At 40.9% G+C, this 18,309-nt stretch overlaps 1 protein-coding gene across 9 annotated transcripts in view; it reads right to left on the reverse strand.

The window, feature by feature from the left end:
• cnot2 (CCR4-NOT transcription complex, subunit 2) overlaps nt 1-18,309 on the reverse strand; it is a 162,057-nt gene that overhangs the window by 95,003 nt on the left and 48,745 nt on the right. For all 9 annotated transcript variants that reach the window (XM_073059675.1, XM_073059676.1, XM_073059673.1 and 6 more), the window contains one exon: nt 5,640-5,762. In XM_073059675.1, coding sequence (XP_072915776.1) covers nt 5,640-5,750 — 111 coding nt within the window. In that variant the 5' untranslated portion in view covers nt 5,751-5,762. Of the gene's footprint in view, nt 1-5,639; nt 5,763-18,309 lie in introns of those variants that run through there.

Consider the following 18,309-nt stretch of genomic DNA (forward strand, 5'->3'; position numbering starts at 1 on the left):
GTCCAAGTCCTCACTTTAGTAGCAGACAATCCTAGTTCCCAAACTGGTGATGTTTTAAGTTAATTCCAGTCAAAATAACACTTCAGGACTAGTGGGTTTAATTACTAAATGGCTGGAATTATTTCATGAAATATATCAGATATCCTGATTGCACCATGTAACATATCAAGACACAAGAATGACATATGCTGGGCAGCATGATATCATAGTAGTTAGCACATAGCTTTACAGCACAGGCGACCCAGGTTCAATTCTCACCATTACCTGTAAAGAGTTTGTACATTTTCCCTGTGACTGCATAGGTTTTTTCTGGGTCCTCTGGTATCCTCACACATTCCAAAGACGTACTAGTTGATAGGTTAATTGGTCATTGCAAGTTGTCCCGTGATTACGCTATCAATAAATTGGGGGATTGCTGGATGGTATGGCTCGAAGGACCGGAAAGGTCTATTCCATGGTGTACTTCAATAAAATAAAAAGATAAAAATATCTACAGCTCTATTTAGCATTAATAGAAAACTCTAAATTTAAAAAAATCTAAATTGCATTAACTATACAAAACACTATATCACCAAAGAATTAAAATTGGGCTCTTCCTCACCAATTTGTTGCAGATGCTTGCATACTCAATAGCATTAGTAGGAAACAACAGCAGGATGGAACGTGTAGAGATGAATTCCTCGTGTCTAGCTAAGGACATGTACCTTTGTGTTGCTTAGTTCTACCACCATGCCAAATGGGACATCTTCAATACATTTCTGGCAGCTCTGCATTTCACTGTAACCATAAATGGATGGAATGGTACGCAACTGTATTTGTATTAAGTTATGGGACAACAACTGATTCAATAAAAAATGTACAGTGCCAATAAAAAGTATTCATCCCCCTTGAAGTTTTCATGTTTTATTGTTTTACAACATTGAATCACAGTGGATTTAATTTGGCTTTTTTTTGACACAGATCGATAGAAAAAGACTCTTTTGTGTCAAAGTGAAACAGATCTCTACAAAGTGATCTAAATTAATTACAAATATAAAACACAAAGTAATTAATTGCATAAGTATTCACCCCCCTTTAAGATGACACACCAACTCAGCAGTGGTGCAGCCAATTGGTTTTAGAAGTTGCATAATTAGTTAAATAGAGACTGTGTGCAGTCAAGGTATTTCAATTCATTGTAGTAAAAATACACCTGTATCTGGTAGGTCCAACTTCTGGTGAGTCAGTATCCTGGAAAATACTACACCCTGAAGACAAAACACTCCAAGCAACTCTGCGAAAAGGTTATTGAAAAGCACAAATCAGGAGATGGATCAAGAAAATTTCCAATTCACTAAATATCCCTTGGAGTAGTTAAAGCCAATCATGAAGAAATGAAAAGAATATGGCATAGATGCAAATCTGCCCAGAGCAGGCTTTGCTCAAAAACTGAATGACCATGCAAGAAGGGGATTAGTGAGGAATGCCACCAAGAGACCTATGACAAATCTGGAGGAGTTACAAACTACAGTGACTGAGAAACTTCACAAGAAGTCTCGGCTAGAGTTTGCCAGAAGGCATGTGGAAGACTCTGAAGTCAGCTAGTCTGATGAAACCAAAATTGAACTTTTTGGCCATCACACTAAAACCTCTATTTGGCATAAGCTGAACACCACATATCATCAAAAGCACACCACCCGTACTTTGGAGCATGGTGGTGGCTGCATCATGCTGTGCAGATGCTTCACTGCAGCAGGCCCTGGAAGGCTTGTGAAGGTAGAGGGTAAAATAAATGCAGCAAATTACAGGAAAATCCAGAAGGAAAAGCTGATGCAGTCTTCAAGAGAACTGTGACTTGGGAGAAGATTTGTTTTCCAGCAAGACAATGACCCTAAGTATAAAGCCAAAGCTACAAAGGAATGGCTTAAAAACAACAATGTTAGCAGCCAAGTCAGAGTCCAGACCCCAATTCAATTAAGAATTTGTGGTTGGACTTGAAAAGGGCTGTTCACTCATGATCCCTATGCAATCTGACAGAGTTTGTGCAGTTTTGTAAAGAATGGGGAAAAATTGCAGTGTCAAGATATGCAAAACTTATAGAGATCTATCCACACAGACTCAATGCGGTAATTGCTGCAAAAGGTGCATCTACTAACTACTAACTTAAGGGGGGTGAATCAATTACTTTGTGTTTTATATCTGTAATTAATTTAGTTCACTTTGTAGAGATCTGTTTTCACATTGACACGAAAGAGTCTTTTTCTGTTCATCCGTATCAAAAAAGCCAAATTAAATCCACTGCGGTTCATTGTTGTAAAACAATAAAACATGAAAACTTCCGGGGGGGGGGGGGGGAATATCTTTTATAGGCACGGCAGAAGAGCAGCACCCTATACTACAGGCCTCAAACATTAATACTGATGGGTTCGAGATCTGCTTTGGCCCAACCCCAGTGTAGCCATTGCCTGAGTCTCCCTCCTCCATACAGCTGGTCTTCTTTAAATATCTAATACTACTAATTGCCACTGCTTTTCAGTTCATACCTTCAGCACCCCAAAACATCTGGGTTACTTTAGCCCATCAGTCATTTGCCCATATCCTCTCTCAAAACACCCACGTCCCAATGCAAACACGAGGAAATCTGCAGATACTGGAAACCCCATCTGACGAAGGGTCTCGGCCCGAAATGTCGACTGTACTTCTTCCTATAGATGCTGCCTGGCTTGCTATGTTCCACCAGCATTTTGTGTGTGTTACATCTCAATGCAATAGTCTCTTCATCTATCCACTCCAGAGAAACGCCAATATCAACAGTGGCATGAGATCATGAAGAGCTGTATTCTAAGTAGCAGGCAACATCCAGTAATGTGGGATGCACTGATAAGCAAATTAGTAAGACTTCACAGTCAGAATAAAAAGCAAAAGGTGTCAAAAGCAAAAATGTCAAAATTAGGGAACCTTAGATAACAAAGGAATTTGTGGATTTGATGTCTGAGAAGTGGAAAATATCAAGCGAGTCTTTTGAGGTTTATGGAGGATTAGGAAAGAACTTAAGTTAGCAGTTAAGAGGGTAAAAACGTGGTGTCCTAGCTATTTACATAGTTGATATGCAAGCCTATTATAAAGTAATAGTAAGTAAATTGACTGATTATCCAGGATCCAACAGGTTAATGGAACTGTCCCAAGAGAATAAATGACCAACCCAAATACAATATTCTGTAGCTATGAATAAGACAGAGTGAGTGAGAGTGTGTGTGTGTGCGTGCGTGCGCGCGCTCGCGTCTGTGTCTGTCTTATCATGGGGTCAACATGGTTGGATCAGAGCAGGCTATAGTTGATATTCACTTAGGAACTTGAAACTCTCGACCCCCTTGACCTCAAAACTGTTCATGTAAACAGGGTCATAAGTATTGCCCCTCTTCCTGGAATCAAGGACAAGCTTTTTTGTTTTGCAGGCACTGAGGGAAAAGTTGTGGGGCTGAGGAGGAGGGGGTAAAAAAGGATCAGCCATGATTGAATGACGGAACAGACTCAAAGAACCAAATGGCCTAATTCTGCTCCTATGTCTTACGGAACATATGCCTATCTAAGAGCCACCACTACTATCCTTGACAGTGCATTCCAGACACCCACTATTCTCCATATTAAAAAAAACTTTGCCTGCATATCTTCTTTGAACTTACCTTCTTTTCACCATAAATGCATGGCCAACAGTATTAGATATCTTAGTGGTAGCAGAAACAAATGAATAGGGTGTTTAATGGGGTATCAATCGTGTTGCTTTGTCATGGATAGTGTTAAAGCGCCATGAGAGTTGACTGCACTCGATGTATCTAGACAAGTAGAGATTATTCCATTATGTTCCTGAATTGTGTCTTGTATTCCGAAAAAGTGTTTTGAGGTAAAGGGAAACGAGTCACTTCCCCAGTGTCTGACCTGTGTTCGCAGCCATGGAATTGATGTGGTAAATGCAGTTGAGATCCTGGTCAATTGCTCTAAGTATATTTATTATCAAAATACGCATCCAGGTTTCCCCCGCAATCCGAAGGTGCGGATGAAACTATGAAACTGTTTGTAATCTGAAATGCTGTAAAGCGAAGAAGCAATTACCATTAATTTATATGGGAAAATTTTTGAGCATTCCCAGACCCAAAAAATCACCTACCAAATCAAAGTAAATAACACATAAAACCTAAAATAACACTAACATATAGTGAAAGCAGGAATGATATAATAAATTTACGCCCTATATAAAGTAGAAATATTGTAGGTATGGTGTAGTTTCACTTATTAAACTCGGGAAGGCAGCGAACCAAAATCAATTTGGAAAAAACAAATTGGCAAGTACACGCATACGTACGCATATGCGTACGCACGTACACACATACGCAAACAACTGCCTGCACAAGGCTTCACGGCCATTGTAGTTTTCTCGGGGTACACACACTTATAAAGCAGGCGTCTTTTTTTTCGTAAAAGCGAAAATCCTCTTTGGTTAGTGAAAACAGGTACTAATGTAAGCCTTTCGTAACAGCGAGTTGTTGTAAATCGAACGTTCAAAAAGCAGGGGCTACTTGTACTATGCATGCCTTTCTGCATACTTCATTGAACTAGACTGATCTCCGGCATGACTACAAAGGGAGAACAGGGAAAATGCTGGGCCGTGAAGTTACAAACTGATTTCTCCTGCTAATGATCAACAATGCCTCAGGGATGCAGTGGTTTTGAACTATCAGATCCAAATTTGCCTCATCCAGGACACCAGGAGTGCCTCATAACAAATTGTCTCAAGTGTGATGGCAGAACCTAATCATCACTAAGATGTCCACTAGTCACTTCTAACAAAGCTATCACAGGCAGACAAGGTAATTTCAAATCACTACCTACTACATGTAAAATCCACATAGACAGCACCAGAGTTAAAAATTCAACTATAGTCACTGGAGCTATGTAACAGATGCTGTACGTGTTGTGCTCACTAGTCATGGTCAAAGATTAACACCGTTGTACAGAAGCCACTTATAGGACCTCACCACCAACACAATGGCATACTTAAAGATTTTGTTTCCTATTTCCCAATTCCATGTCCTATTTTTAATCATTTGTGCTGTAAAATGCCTCGAGATACTTAAATTACTTACATTCATCATACTTCCTCAAAAAACTTATCCACAATATCCACAAATTCATGTACACTTTGATCATTTCAAGCTTTTTAAAGATTTTGAAATGGTAGGTGTGCAAACAGTACTTAAGAATTGCTTTGAGGAAAATGAGAGATGCAAGAGAAGATTTCACAAGGAATACCTTAGAAAGAGGAACAGAAATTGGATTATGACTGCATATTATAAATCAATAGCTAGGTGCACTCCAAGTTTGAATATAACAAGAAATAACAGATGTATACTGAATACAGCAAATCCAGAACCATTTTAAAATTTTCGATCATGAAGGTCATTTACATTTACTGCTAATTCTTTATAACTACTACATGCATTGTAAAATATGCAGCTGCTTGAGACAAAATCAAAATTAGCATATGGTACCTTATGGAATAGTGATCATTTAAGAGCACTCATGTAGTAAGCTTAATTAAAATACATTTTACAGGACACACTTGCTGCAAGCATTTAATTCTAGGTGTAATAACATTTACTTACATCTTTTTCTGTTCGATGAGGGAACATTGAAGACTGGCTGTAATACAGACTTTCATCATGGTAATCACTCTCCACGCCCTCTACAAACTTCTTTCTTGCAGCACCAAACATGCTGTTTGTCACCTATATCGAAAAGCACAGAAATATTGTTTTTCCATTTTTATCATCATGTTGTGGATTGAATTAAAAGAACTACATGAAAAATACTACACTTCCACCCAAAGTGCTTTCATCTTATGCTGATGTGCTTCTTCACCACTTATGCGTTCCGTCAGCTGAAAGAGATTTTGCCAGGACCATCATTTGACCTTAGCAATGAACAGCAAAAACGATCTCTTCCAATTAAAGCCAAGATGAAAAGATTGTGCTGAAGTTCAACAAGTGTTGTATATAACCATTATGATATTCAATACGCAAGAAAAATATGTTGAGAATATTTTATTTACAAAATCCATTCTTCAGGATGTGGATATTACAAATTTCCAATGGCTCTTGGAAAGATGGTGTTGAACCACCTCGTCATACTGTTAAAGATAAGGTGCTCTGGGACATGAAGGTGAACTGTAGAAAAGAACTGACTGTGGACTTCAGAAAGGGCAAGACAAGGGAGCACGCACCCGTCCTCATAGAGGGATCAGAGGTAGAAAAGGTGAGCGATTTCAAGTTCCTGGGCGTCAATATTTCTGAGGATGCAATCTGGATCCAATATATCAATGCAGCTAGAAAGGAGGCAAGACAGTAGCTATACTTCATGAGGAAGTTGAGAAAATTTATGTTTCCAAAAACACTTGAAAATTTCGACAGATGTACCATGGAGAGCATTCTAATTGGCTGCATCACTGCCTGGTATGGGGGAGCTACTACACGGGATTGAAGTAAGCTGCAGAGAGATGTAAACTTAGCACCATCATGAGCACTAACCTCTGTAGTATCCAGGAGTTCATTAAGGAGCAATGTCTCAAAAGGATAGCAACCATCATTAAGGACCCCCATCACCCAGGTCATGTTGTGTTCCCATTGGTACCATTTGGAAGGAAGTATAGAAGCTTCAGAGCACACACTCAACGATTCAGGAACAGCTTCTTCCCTTCTGCCATTCAATTACTGAATGGGCAATGAATCCATGAAGACTACCTCACCACTTTTTTATTTAAATTTTTGCACACGCACGCACGAACACATGCACACACACACTTATCTGCCCATAAAAACCTCCGGATGAGAGTGACGAGAGCAAGAAGACCATAAGACATAGGAGCAGAATTAGGTCATTCAGACCATCGAGCCTGCTCCGCCATTCCATCATGGTTGATTCCTGAAATCACTCAACCCCTTACACCTGTCTTCTTACCACATCCTTTGATGCCCTGACCAATCAGGAAACTATCAAGTTCCATTTTAAATATATCCACAGACTTGGCTTCCACCGCAGTCTGTGGCAGAGCATTCCACAGATTCACTACTCTCTGCCTCAAAAAATTACTCCTCACCTTAGATCTAAACAGTTGCCCCTCAATTTTGAGGCTGTGCCGTCTAGCTTTGGATATCCCCACCAGAAGAAACATCCTCTCCACATCCACCTTATCTAGTCCTTTCAACATTTGGTAGGTTTCAATGAGATCCACCCCCACTGCATTCTTCTAAACTCCAGTGAGTACAGGCCCAAAGCTGCCAAACACTCCTCACATGTTAATCCCTTCATTCCTGGAATTATCCTCGTGAACCTCCACTGAACTCTCTCCAATGACGACACATCCTTTCTGAGATATGGGGCCCAAAAGTGTTGACAATACTCTATGTGCAGTCTGACCAGTGTCTTATAATGTTGAGTCTTTATCTCATTGCTTTTATATTCTATTCCATTTGAAATAAATACATACCATTTGCCTTCTTCACCACAGACTTCACCTGTAAATTAACCTTGAGTCCTGCATGAGGACTCTAAGTCCCTCTGCATCTCTGATGTTTGAATTTTTTCCTATATAGATATTAGTCTACACTATTGTTCCTTTTACCAAAATGAATTATCATACATTTCCTAACACTGTATTGCATCTGCCACTTTTTTTGCCCATTCTTCCAATTTGTCCAAGTCCTGCTACAATCGCAATGCTTCCTGAGCACTACTTACCCCTCCACCCATCTTCATATCATCCGCAAACATTGCCACAAAGACATCAATGCTACTATCTAAATCACTGACAAAGTGAAAAGTAGTGGTCCCAATACTGACCCTAAGGTACACCCCTTGTTACGAGCAGCCAACTAGAAAAGGCACCCTTTGATTCCATTCGCTGCCTCCTGCCTGTCAGCCATTCTTCTATCCATGCCAATATCTTTCCTGTAACACTACAGGATTTTATCTTGTTAGGCGGCCTCATGTGTGGCACCTTATCAAATGCCTTCTGAAAATCCAACTGAATGATCTCTACTACTATTTCTTTGTCCACCTCCCTTGTTACTTCCTCAAAGAATTCCAACAAACTTGTCAGGCAAGATTTCCCTTCACAGAAACCACGCTGACTTTGACCTATTTTATCATGAGTCTCCAAGTACCCCCAAACCTCATCCTTAACAATAGACTCCAACACTGTCCCACCTAAGGCTAGTCTAACTTTCTTTTGCCTTCCTCCCTTCTTAAAGAGTGGAGTGACATTTGCAATTTTCCAGTCCTCTGGGATCATGCCAGAATCAAGTGATTCTTGAAAGATCATGACCAAGGCATCTGTTATTCTTCAGCAACCTCTCTCAGGTCTCCGGGATGTAGTCTGTCTGGTCCAGGCGACTTATCCACCTTAAGACCTTTCAGTTTGCCTAGCACTTTTTCCTTTGATAGATAGATAGATACTTTATTCATCCCCATGGGGAAATTCAACTTTTTTTCCAATGTCCCATACACTTGTTGTAGCAAAACTAATTACATACAATACTTAACTCAGTAAAAAAATATGATATGCATCTAAATCACTATCTCAAAAAGCATTAATAATAGCTTTTAAAAAGTTCTTAATTCCTGGCGGTAGAATTGTAAAGCCTAATGGCATTGGGGAGTATTGACCTCTTCATCCTGTCTGAGGAGCATTGCATCGATAGTAACCTGTCGCTGAAACTGCTTCTCTGTCTCTGGATGGTGCTATGTAGAGGATGTTCAGAGTTTTCCATAATTGACCGTAGCCTACTCAGCGCCCTTCGCTCAGCTACCGATGTTAAACTCTCCAGTACTTTGCCCATGACAGAGCCCGCCTTCCTTACCAGCTTATTAAGACGTGAGGCATCCCTCTTCTTAATGCTTCCTCCCCAACACGCCACCACAAAGAAGAGGGCGCTCTCCACAACTGACCTATAGAACATCTTCAGCATCTCACTACAGACATTGAATGACGCCAACCTTCTTAGGAAGTACAGTCGACTCTGTGCCTTCCTGCACAAGGCATCTGTGTTGGCAGTCCAGTCTAGCTTCTCGTCTAACTGTACTCCCAGATACTTGTAGGTCTTAACCTGCTCCACACATTCTCCATTAATGATCACTGGCTCCATATGAGGCCTAGATCTCCTAAAGTCCACCACCATCTCCTTGGTCTTGGTGATATTGAGACGCAGGTAGTTTGAGTTGCACCATATCACATTGTAATAGCAATGGCTCTCACTCCAGCTCCCTGACGCTCATGGACCTCTGGCACACTGCTAGTGACTTCCACAGTGAAGACAGAAGCAAAGTACTTAGTAAGTTCATCTGCCATTTCTTTGTTCCCCCATTACTACATCAGCAGCATCACTTTTCACTGGTCCAATATCAACTCTCACCTCCCTTTTACTCTTTACACTGAGAAAAATTTTCAGTACCCTGCTTTATATTATTGGCTCGTTTGCCCTCATATTTCATCTTTTCCCTTCTTAGTTTTTTTAAACTTGCCTTTTGTTGGATTTTAAAAGTTTCCAAATCAACCAATTTCTCACTCAACTTTGCTACATTTCAATAGACAATAGGTGCAGGAGTAGGCCATTCGGCCCTTTCAGCCAGCACCACCATTCAATGTGATCATGGCTGACAATCAGTACCCCGTTCCTGCCTTCTCCCCATATTCCTTGACTCCGCTATCTTTAAGAGCTGTATCTAAATCTTTCTTGAAAGCACCCAGAGAATTGGCCTCCACTGCCTTCTGAGGCAGAGCATTCCATAGATCCACAACTCTCTGGGTGAAAAACTTGGCTTCCTTGGCTTTTATGCAGTCCATAACTTCCCTTGTCAGTCACAGTTGCCTACCCCTGCTATTTGAGAATAACTACTTCTGTGGGACATATCTATCCTGCACCTTGTGAACTATTCCCAGAAACATTCAGCCAACTCTGCTCTGCCATCATCCTTGCCAGCATCCTCTTCCAATCCACCTGGACAAGCTCCTCTCTCAAGCCTCCTAACTTCCCTTTATTCCATTGCAATACTGATATGTGTGAGTTATGCTTCTCCCTCTCAAACTGCAGCATAAAGTTAATCATATTATGATCACTGTCTCTTAAGGGTTCCTTTACATTAAGCTCCCTAAGATCTGGGTTATTACACAACACCCAATCTATGATAGCCTTTCCCCAAGTAGGCTCAAGCACAAGATGCTCTTAAAAAGTCATCTCATAGACATTCAACAAATTCCCTTTTGTGATCTGACACAAACCTGGCTTTCCAAACTCCCTCTGCAATCTCAACCCCGCTTCTTGGCTACTATTTGGAGACTTATTTGTGATTCCCATATTTGTTTTTTAATCCTTGCAGTTTCTTAGCTCCACCCACAAACATTCTCTGACCCTATGTCACCTCTTTCTAAAGATGTAATTCCATCTCACCCCACACCACTGCCTATGCCTTCCTTCCTGTTCTTTCAATACAAAGTATATCCTTTGATGTTAAGCTCCTAATTATGGCCTTCTTTCAGTCACGATTCAGTGATGCCCACAAACTCATACCAACCAATATCTAATTGCCCCACGAGTTCATCTACCTTATTCTAAATACCACGCGCATTTAAATATAGCATCTTCAATCCTGCATTCTTTGCCCTTTTGAATTTTGCCCTTGTGGTACAATTTAACTCTTTGCTCAGTCTGCATTTGTACCCAATTATTGGCTTGTCCTTCCTTACATTCACGTTACACCCATCATCCACTTGTAAGCCTGCTGGCTCATCCTCAGCCCTACTACACTGGTTCCCATCCTCCTGCCATATTCATTTAAACCACACCCAACAGCTCTAGTAAATGTGCACACAAGAATATTGGTCATGCCAGTTCGGCTGTTGCCCAGATTAACAAGGTCTGAGGCAATGGTTGGGGAAATGGAACCACTGGCGAGAAATTGGCTACCGGAACAAACCATGAATGGATGAAACTGGAGAACGTGGAATTTATAGAATGCAACTTCAATAGTAACCCAAATGAAAAAGGATACATCAAGCACATGTAAGGGACTCTGGCAACAACGAAGACCGTCACCCACATTCACCGAAAAACAACTGGTTACCCAGCAATCATACATTGTCAACAATGCACCACTGCAAAGTCACCACAAATCGAGTAGATCGGGAAATACGAGTTCCAACCCCACCTCCACAACTCACAAATGGCACAAAGTTAATAGCATCACCTTGAACATGGGACATGAAAGTTCGATCCTCACCTCGGGACATATCTACGCTGGCTGCTGCAATCGGATGGTAATAGCTAAACTGGGAAATGTTAACGAAATCAGCTTCCCAGAATTAGAGATAAAAATTCCATCACGTGGCATGCAAGAAGCATCCAATGAAGCACTTTTGTAGCCTGCAACGTAACTGTGACCAGCAACCTGATGTATACATTTGTGACAGCATTCTGAGAAATGCTGGGCTAAAAAATGAGATATAGTAGAGAGCACTGCTATAACACGCCCTCCACCCCCCTCCCCCCCAACCCTCGAGATGACAACTGGAAGCCACGATGAAAACCACAAGGGCAGAGATCAGCAAACTAACTGAGCTGCAGAAGGGTGGTAAGACCAAAGATTATCCCTGCTACTAAGGAAGTACAGAGGTGCGTCCATAGCCGAAGCCCTGGCAACTGCCAAGTAATGGTTAACAGCTCTGGCTACAAGACTACAGAGTACACTAAAGACACAGAAGCCAAGCGAATAAATGCATATTCTTTTCCAAAGAACCAGGAAAAGTATTTGCACTAGAGCAACAACATGTCAATAACTGAACCAATCAAAACAGCAACCGAGTACTGGAAGAGAATATGGGAGAAAGAAGCATATAATGCCGATGCTCAATGGCTGAAAGACCTACAAGCAAGCCTCTGCAATCTCCCAAGGGAAGAAACTGTCACCTTCACAGCAGTAGATGTCCAACAATGCGTAGCAACTATGAAGAACTGAACATCACCAAGGCCTGACATTATCCAAGCCTATTGCTGAAGAAACTAACAGCATTACATACACGGCTGGTAGCTCAAATGAACCAGCTGCTTGAAGCAGGCTCCCACCCTGAATGGCTAACTCAAGGAAAGACTTAACTCAATGAAAGATCCTGACAAAGGAGCAACACCATCAAACGACCGGCCCATCACCAACCTGACTGTCAACAACATGGAAGCTCTCATCAGGCATCATAGCCACCAAGCTGAAAGAACATGTGTGTAAACTCCTGAGCTCTGCTCAGAGGGGGATTGGTTACGAAACTAGAGGCTCTAAGCGCCAATTATTGGTAGACAAAGCAGTCATGTGAGACTCCAAAACCAAGCAAACCAACCTAAACACAGCCTGGATTGGCTACCAGAAAGCATACTACTCAGTGCCCCATAAGGTCAACAAGACACTAAGGACCTTCAGCAAGAACTCGATGGGCTGTTGAAGGACAATGCTAAAAGTTAACACAAAGGCAATAGCACAAACGACCATTGGATATGAATTCTTGATGCACTATCCCCACTGCTGTTCTGCATGGGCTCAAAAACACACCCCCCCCTCCACCAGTCAGATCATCTCTAAGAATGGGCATGGGTACAGGTTCAAGAGTGGAGTAACCATCAGCCACCTCCTGTACATGGATGGCATCAATGAAAGAGACATTGATTCACTAATCCACCTGACAAGGATGTACAGCAGAGACATCAGGATGTCACTTGATCTGGAAAAATGCAGCTGGATGGTAGTGAGGAGGCAAAATCATCATGACTGAAGGTGTCGAGTTACCTGAAGGCCACATACCAGATGTACAGGACAGCTACAGATACCTGGGGATCCTATAGGTGCATGGAAGCCACGATGAGGACATAAGGAAGGCTACAACATCAAAGTACCCCCAAAGAGTGGAACAGGTCCTAAAAGCCAACTGAATGGGAAGAACAAGATCAGAGCCATCAACACGTTCAACCTCCAATCATCAGATACCCAGCCGCAATAGTGTGCTGGCCAAGGATCGAACTGGAAGCAACTGACATCGAGACCCAGATACTAACAATACACAGAGGATCACATCCAAAGTCCAATGTCGACTGACCGCACACCCACCGGAATAGAGGAGGATGGGGACTTGGAAGTGTTAAGGCCACAGCCCTGGAAGAAATGGAAACATCTATGAGTATATCAGGAAGATGGCTCCCAAGGACAGCCTGCTAGGAGAGTACCTCAGACAGCAGGCAGGGATTTGGAAATGGAAGTGGGTGAAGTAGAGTCAGTGGACCAGAGGCCATGACAAGTCAAGGCATGGGATGTACCATTGCCAGATATCAGAGGTGCTGACATAAGGAAGTCCTACCAATGGCTGGAAATAACAGAGCAGAGGGACAGCATAGAGGTGCTGCTCCTGGCTGCACAAGAACAGGTGCTGAGCACAACAGCAATAGAAGCCAGGGTCTATCACACCAGACAAGACCCAAATGCAGACTGGGCAAGGAATCTGGTGGAACCATCCAGCACATAGCAGCAGAGTGCAAGATGCAGGTACGAACAGCATACGTTGAACGACACAACCAAGTTGTAGGAATTGTGCACAGGAACATCTGCACTGAGTATGGACTGGACATTCCCAAGTCCAAATGGGAAACACCCAAGAAGGTAGTAGAGAATGACAGAGCTGAGATCCTGTGGAACTTCCAAATACAGACTGATAAGGTACTGGCCAACCAACCAGACATAGTAATACTGGACGAGGAACAGAAGAAAGCAACAGAAACAGATGAACCAATCCTGAAAGACAGTAACACCAGGAAGAAAGAATATGAGAAGCTGGAGAAATATCGGGGCTTAAAAGAACAGATAGAAATTATGTGGAGGGTTAAAGACAGAGTTATCCCGATGGTGATAGGAGCACTTGGGGCTGTGACATCTGGGAGAGTGGCTCCAAAAATCCCAGGAACAACATCTGAGATCTCAGTCCAGAAGAGTGCACTACGAGGAACAGCAAGGATACTACGCCAAGCCCTCTGATGGAGGACCCGAGATGGAGGAAAAACTACAAATACACACCACCCATAAGGGGTGAGAAAAAAACTACATGTACACACACTTACTGCAATTCACTTTTTTTCTATTATTATGTATTGCATTGTACTGCTGCTGCAAAGTCAACAAACTTCACGACATATGGCGGTGATGTCAACAAGAGGAAATCTGCAGATGCTGGAAATCCAAGCAACACACACAAAATGCTGGAGTAACTCAGCAGGCCAGGTAGCATCTATGGAAAAAAAGTACAGTTGATGTTTCGGGCCGAGACCCTTCAGCAGGACAGGAGAGAAAAAAAAAGATTATGAGTAGATTTAAAAGGTGGGGGAGGAAGGAAGAGAAACACGAGGTGATAAATGAAACTGGAGGGTTTGGGAAATGAAGTAAAGAACTGAGAAGTTGATTGGTGAAAGAGATACAGGGCTGGCAAAGGGGGAGTCTGATAGGACAGAATAGAAAGCCATGGAAGAAAGAAAAGGGGGGAGAAGCACAAGAGGGAGATGATAGACAGGTAAGGAGATAAGGTGATATTAAACCCCTGATTCTGATGTTCTCATGCATCAATTGTCTTTGTTTCGTTGTACAGCTAACAAACTCACAACTCCACAATTTCTCACAATCTACAATTACATTTAAGTGACATTCCTGTAACTATTAAAAAGCAGGCAAAATATGTAACGATTATGAATAATATAGACAAATCAACTTGTTCCTTATAGCAGAAGTAAGGAACATCAAATTAGAGAAATGTACCATTGCAATTACAAGTTCAGAAATAATACTGAAAAAAAATCAGAAGGATGTAGCTGGGACAGAAGACCTTTAGTTATTAGGAGACTGTTTTCCCTGAAGCAAAACAGGCTCACTAGAGATCTTTTGGAGGTTTAAAAAATCATGAGGACAAATGGTCACAGTCTTTATTCCAGCATAGGAGAGTCTAAGCTAGAGCATATAAGCTTAAAGAGAAAGGGAAAGGGTAAGATTTAAAGGGGACCTGAGGGGCAAGGTTTTCCACAGATGGGGTAGATAGAATATGGAACAGCTGCTTAGAAGTGGAGGTGGGTGTAATTATAACATTTAAAACAAATTAGAACTGGTTCATGGATAGGAATTGGTTTAGACCAGGCATTCCCAACCTGGGGTCCACAGTCCCCTTGGTTAATGGTAAGACTCCATAGCATAAAAAAGATTGGGAACCCGTGGTTTAAAGGGATATGAGAGCTAACAGAGGCAAATGGGATCAATAAAGGCATCTTGGTCAACATAAACAAATTGAGCTGAAAGATCCATTTCTGTGCTCTACTTGATGATTGGAAAAAATAATCTGCTGATTTTTAGAATATCACATGAATTTGGAGTTGCCAATTTAAAATCAATCAGATTTTACAGCATTTTAAATAGGTAACTTTATGTATTGCAATATACTGCTGCCCCTAACAATTTTCACAACATATGCTGGTGATCTTAAACCTGATTCTAAAAAGGTAATTTAATGTGAAGCTGCATTTAAATAGATACTTTTCACTGGAATGAAACAACTTGAATTTATTTTATATTCATGCAATCAACCTCAAGATATTTTTATGACTAAGAAATCTCAGCAGAATGAGGGAGAAAGAAAGGAACTTCTAGAAACAAGCAGCTTGAAAATTTCACCATAAACAGAATGTCAAATGATGTTATCAACATAATATCAAGGAACCACTACTAATGCATTTGTAAAAATATAAATGAAAATATTACACCATCTCGTGAGGTATCAAACCTTATTTATAAACACATCACTACCAACTAAAAAAGTCAAGCAACAACACTGGCTGATGTATAGTTAACATTTTGTATTTGCCTATCTCGAGTAGACAAATTACTTCCCACTTGCCTTGCTGTAAAATCATCATTCTTGAAATAGTACACCTACTGCTGTACAAAAATGTTCCAATAACTATCAACAAGAAGGAAAGTTAGTGTGGAAAATTTTTAGGATACATTATGTACAAACTTAACAGCTAGGTTTCTTTTTCTATAGTCTTGACAGAAATTATGGGCAATTAACTCAAAGTCAATCCTGCATTTTTCTTCTTCGTATTTTGAACTTCTGTCCACAAAGGACTAAATGATATTACAGAAATCAATCTATATTTACGCCATCCATAAGAGATTCTAAATTACGATTGAATTGTACTTTCAATTACAGATTTTCGAGCAAAATCTCCAACACAGGTTCCCACTTGTTCACAGAATGTCTCAGGTGAGATTTAAAATCATGCCCACAGATCTACAGGGAGTCCTTCCCTTTTGTGACACCTTGGTCCACACCAGCTCCCACTAACCACCTCACTTCTTACAGCACTTTCCCTCACAATTGCAACTGATGTAACACTCCTCCTTTTACCCTAACCCCTCCCACTCATCAGGGATCCGAACAGCATTTTCAGGTGAAGCATCCATTCACTTTGTCCATCTACAGCATTCAAAGTTCACAATGTCAGCTCTCTACATTGGAGGAACCAAATGTAGATTCTGTGATGGCTTTGAAAAACACCTGTGCACAGTCTGGAAGTTTGACACATTTCCTGCCACTTTAATTCATCTTCCTAATCACACTGTGACCTTTGAAACTGTGGCCTTCTGTCATAGTACAGATCAACTCAAGCTTGACGACAAAATCTCATTTTCTGTCTCGACACACTGCAGCTTTCTGGACTAAATACTGAATTTTACAACTTCTGGTAACTTGATTTCTCGTCTATATCACTACTCACCTGTAATGCTAGTACAAATTTGTTTCTTTTGCCCCTTCCTATTTTACTCTTTCTAGATATTGAGGGCATGCTGGGCTTCTGGTCTGCATTTTGCAACATCCACAAGTTCGCACTCAGTAATGGCTCTTTATTACTCATTGACCAGATAACCTTGTTGACAACTTATTCCCCTCATAGCCCCGGCTTTACTGCATCAGAGACACCCCCCCCCCCCCCACCACTCCACTCTCCTTGCAGATTTACTGTACATGCTTCTTTTGCCCTCTTTCCAATTCTGACAAAAATTTGACTGTTTCTTTTACCACAGATGTGGCCTGACCTGCAGGATATTTCCAGCCTTTTCTGTTTTTGTTGCAGTGGATTCAGTGTCCAATGTTCAGCAAGTCATCTTTGAAACATACAAGGAAGTAATTGATAATGACACAGCTGTGTCACAAATGGCACAGCTGTTTGCCATATGCATTTGTGATTTGTACTACATCTTGGCATTCAAACAAACCAGAATGCCTTGATTAAACTTGAAGATGGAGCTGCAAAACTCTCTTAAGTAGCTACCTCTATCAAAAAGTATTAAGGCAGCTGAAGTCATTTCAAAATAAGTCACGATACAAAGATAATTTTGATGGAAATACTCAACACAGTTAACACATTTTCATTTTGTTTTACAAATACTGATGTCGCAACATTTTGTGTTTAGAGGGAATGTGTGGTGGGGTGCGGGGGAGAAGTTCCATTGTTCTAAATAGAAAAATGCTAACAATTATAAAGTAACACCCACAAAATGCTGGAGGAACTCAACAGGTCAGCCAGCATCTGTGGAAAGGAATAAAGAGTTAACATTCTGTGCCAAGGTCCTTAGGGGTTACTCTAGAATTCCCGTATCTGCAGAATCTCTTGTGCTAAACAGAACTAAAGCTGGTTAATCGCCACAAGGAAGCTCAGCATCTACAACTATGTACAATGCAATTTTACTTTGCTGTCATCCTCAGAAAGATTTTATGACAATGAAATTCTGTTATCATGAAGATTTAAACTGTGAAATCGTTGATTTAAATTTTAAGAAAAAAAATCACAGCCAAGAAAAAGTTAGCCACATCTCATGAACTATACTTATTTCATGGCAATGAAAAAAAAGCTCAGAAAAATAGCTGGTAAAAAAAATTTGTCCTGCCATCCAAACCATATTGGATTGAAAGGATACCAACTTCCTTGTTGATGAAGTGGACATTAAAATTCCAAAACCAGACCAACTCCTTTAGAAATAAAAACAACAAAGCAAATTCATTCAGGTTATCTTATTGTATTGTATTCATTACAAAATGAAATACATCCTAGGAACAAACTACACACACAAAATGCTGGTGAAGCAAACTATACTGTTGTCCTTTAAAAATTCATCTTCCACTTTATCTGGTTCATCATATAACTTAACTGC

Source organism: Hemitrygon akajei, chromosome 10, assembly GCF_048418815.1.
Source record: "Hemitrygon akajei chromosome 10, sHemAka1.3, whole genome shotgun sequence".
Classification (NCBI taxonomy): domain Eukaryota; kingdom Metazoa; phylum Chordata; class Chondrichthyes; order Myliobatiformes; family Dasyatidae; genus Hemitrygon; species Hemitrygon akajei.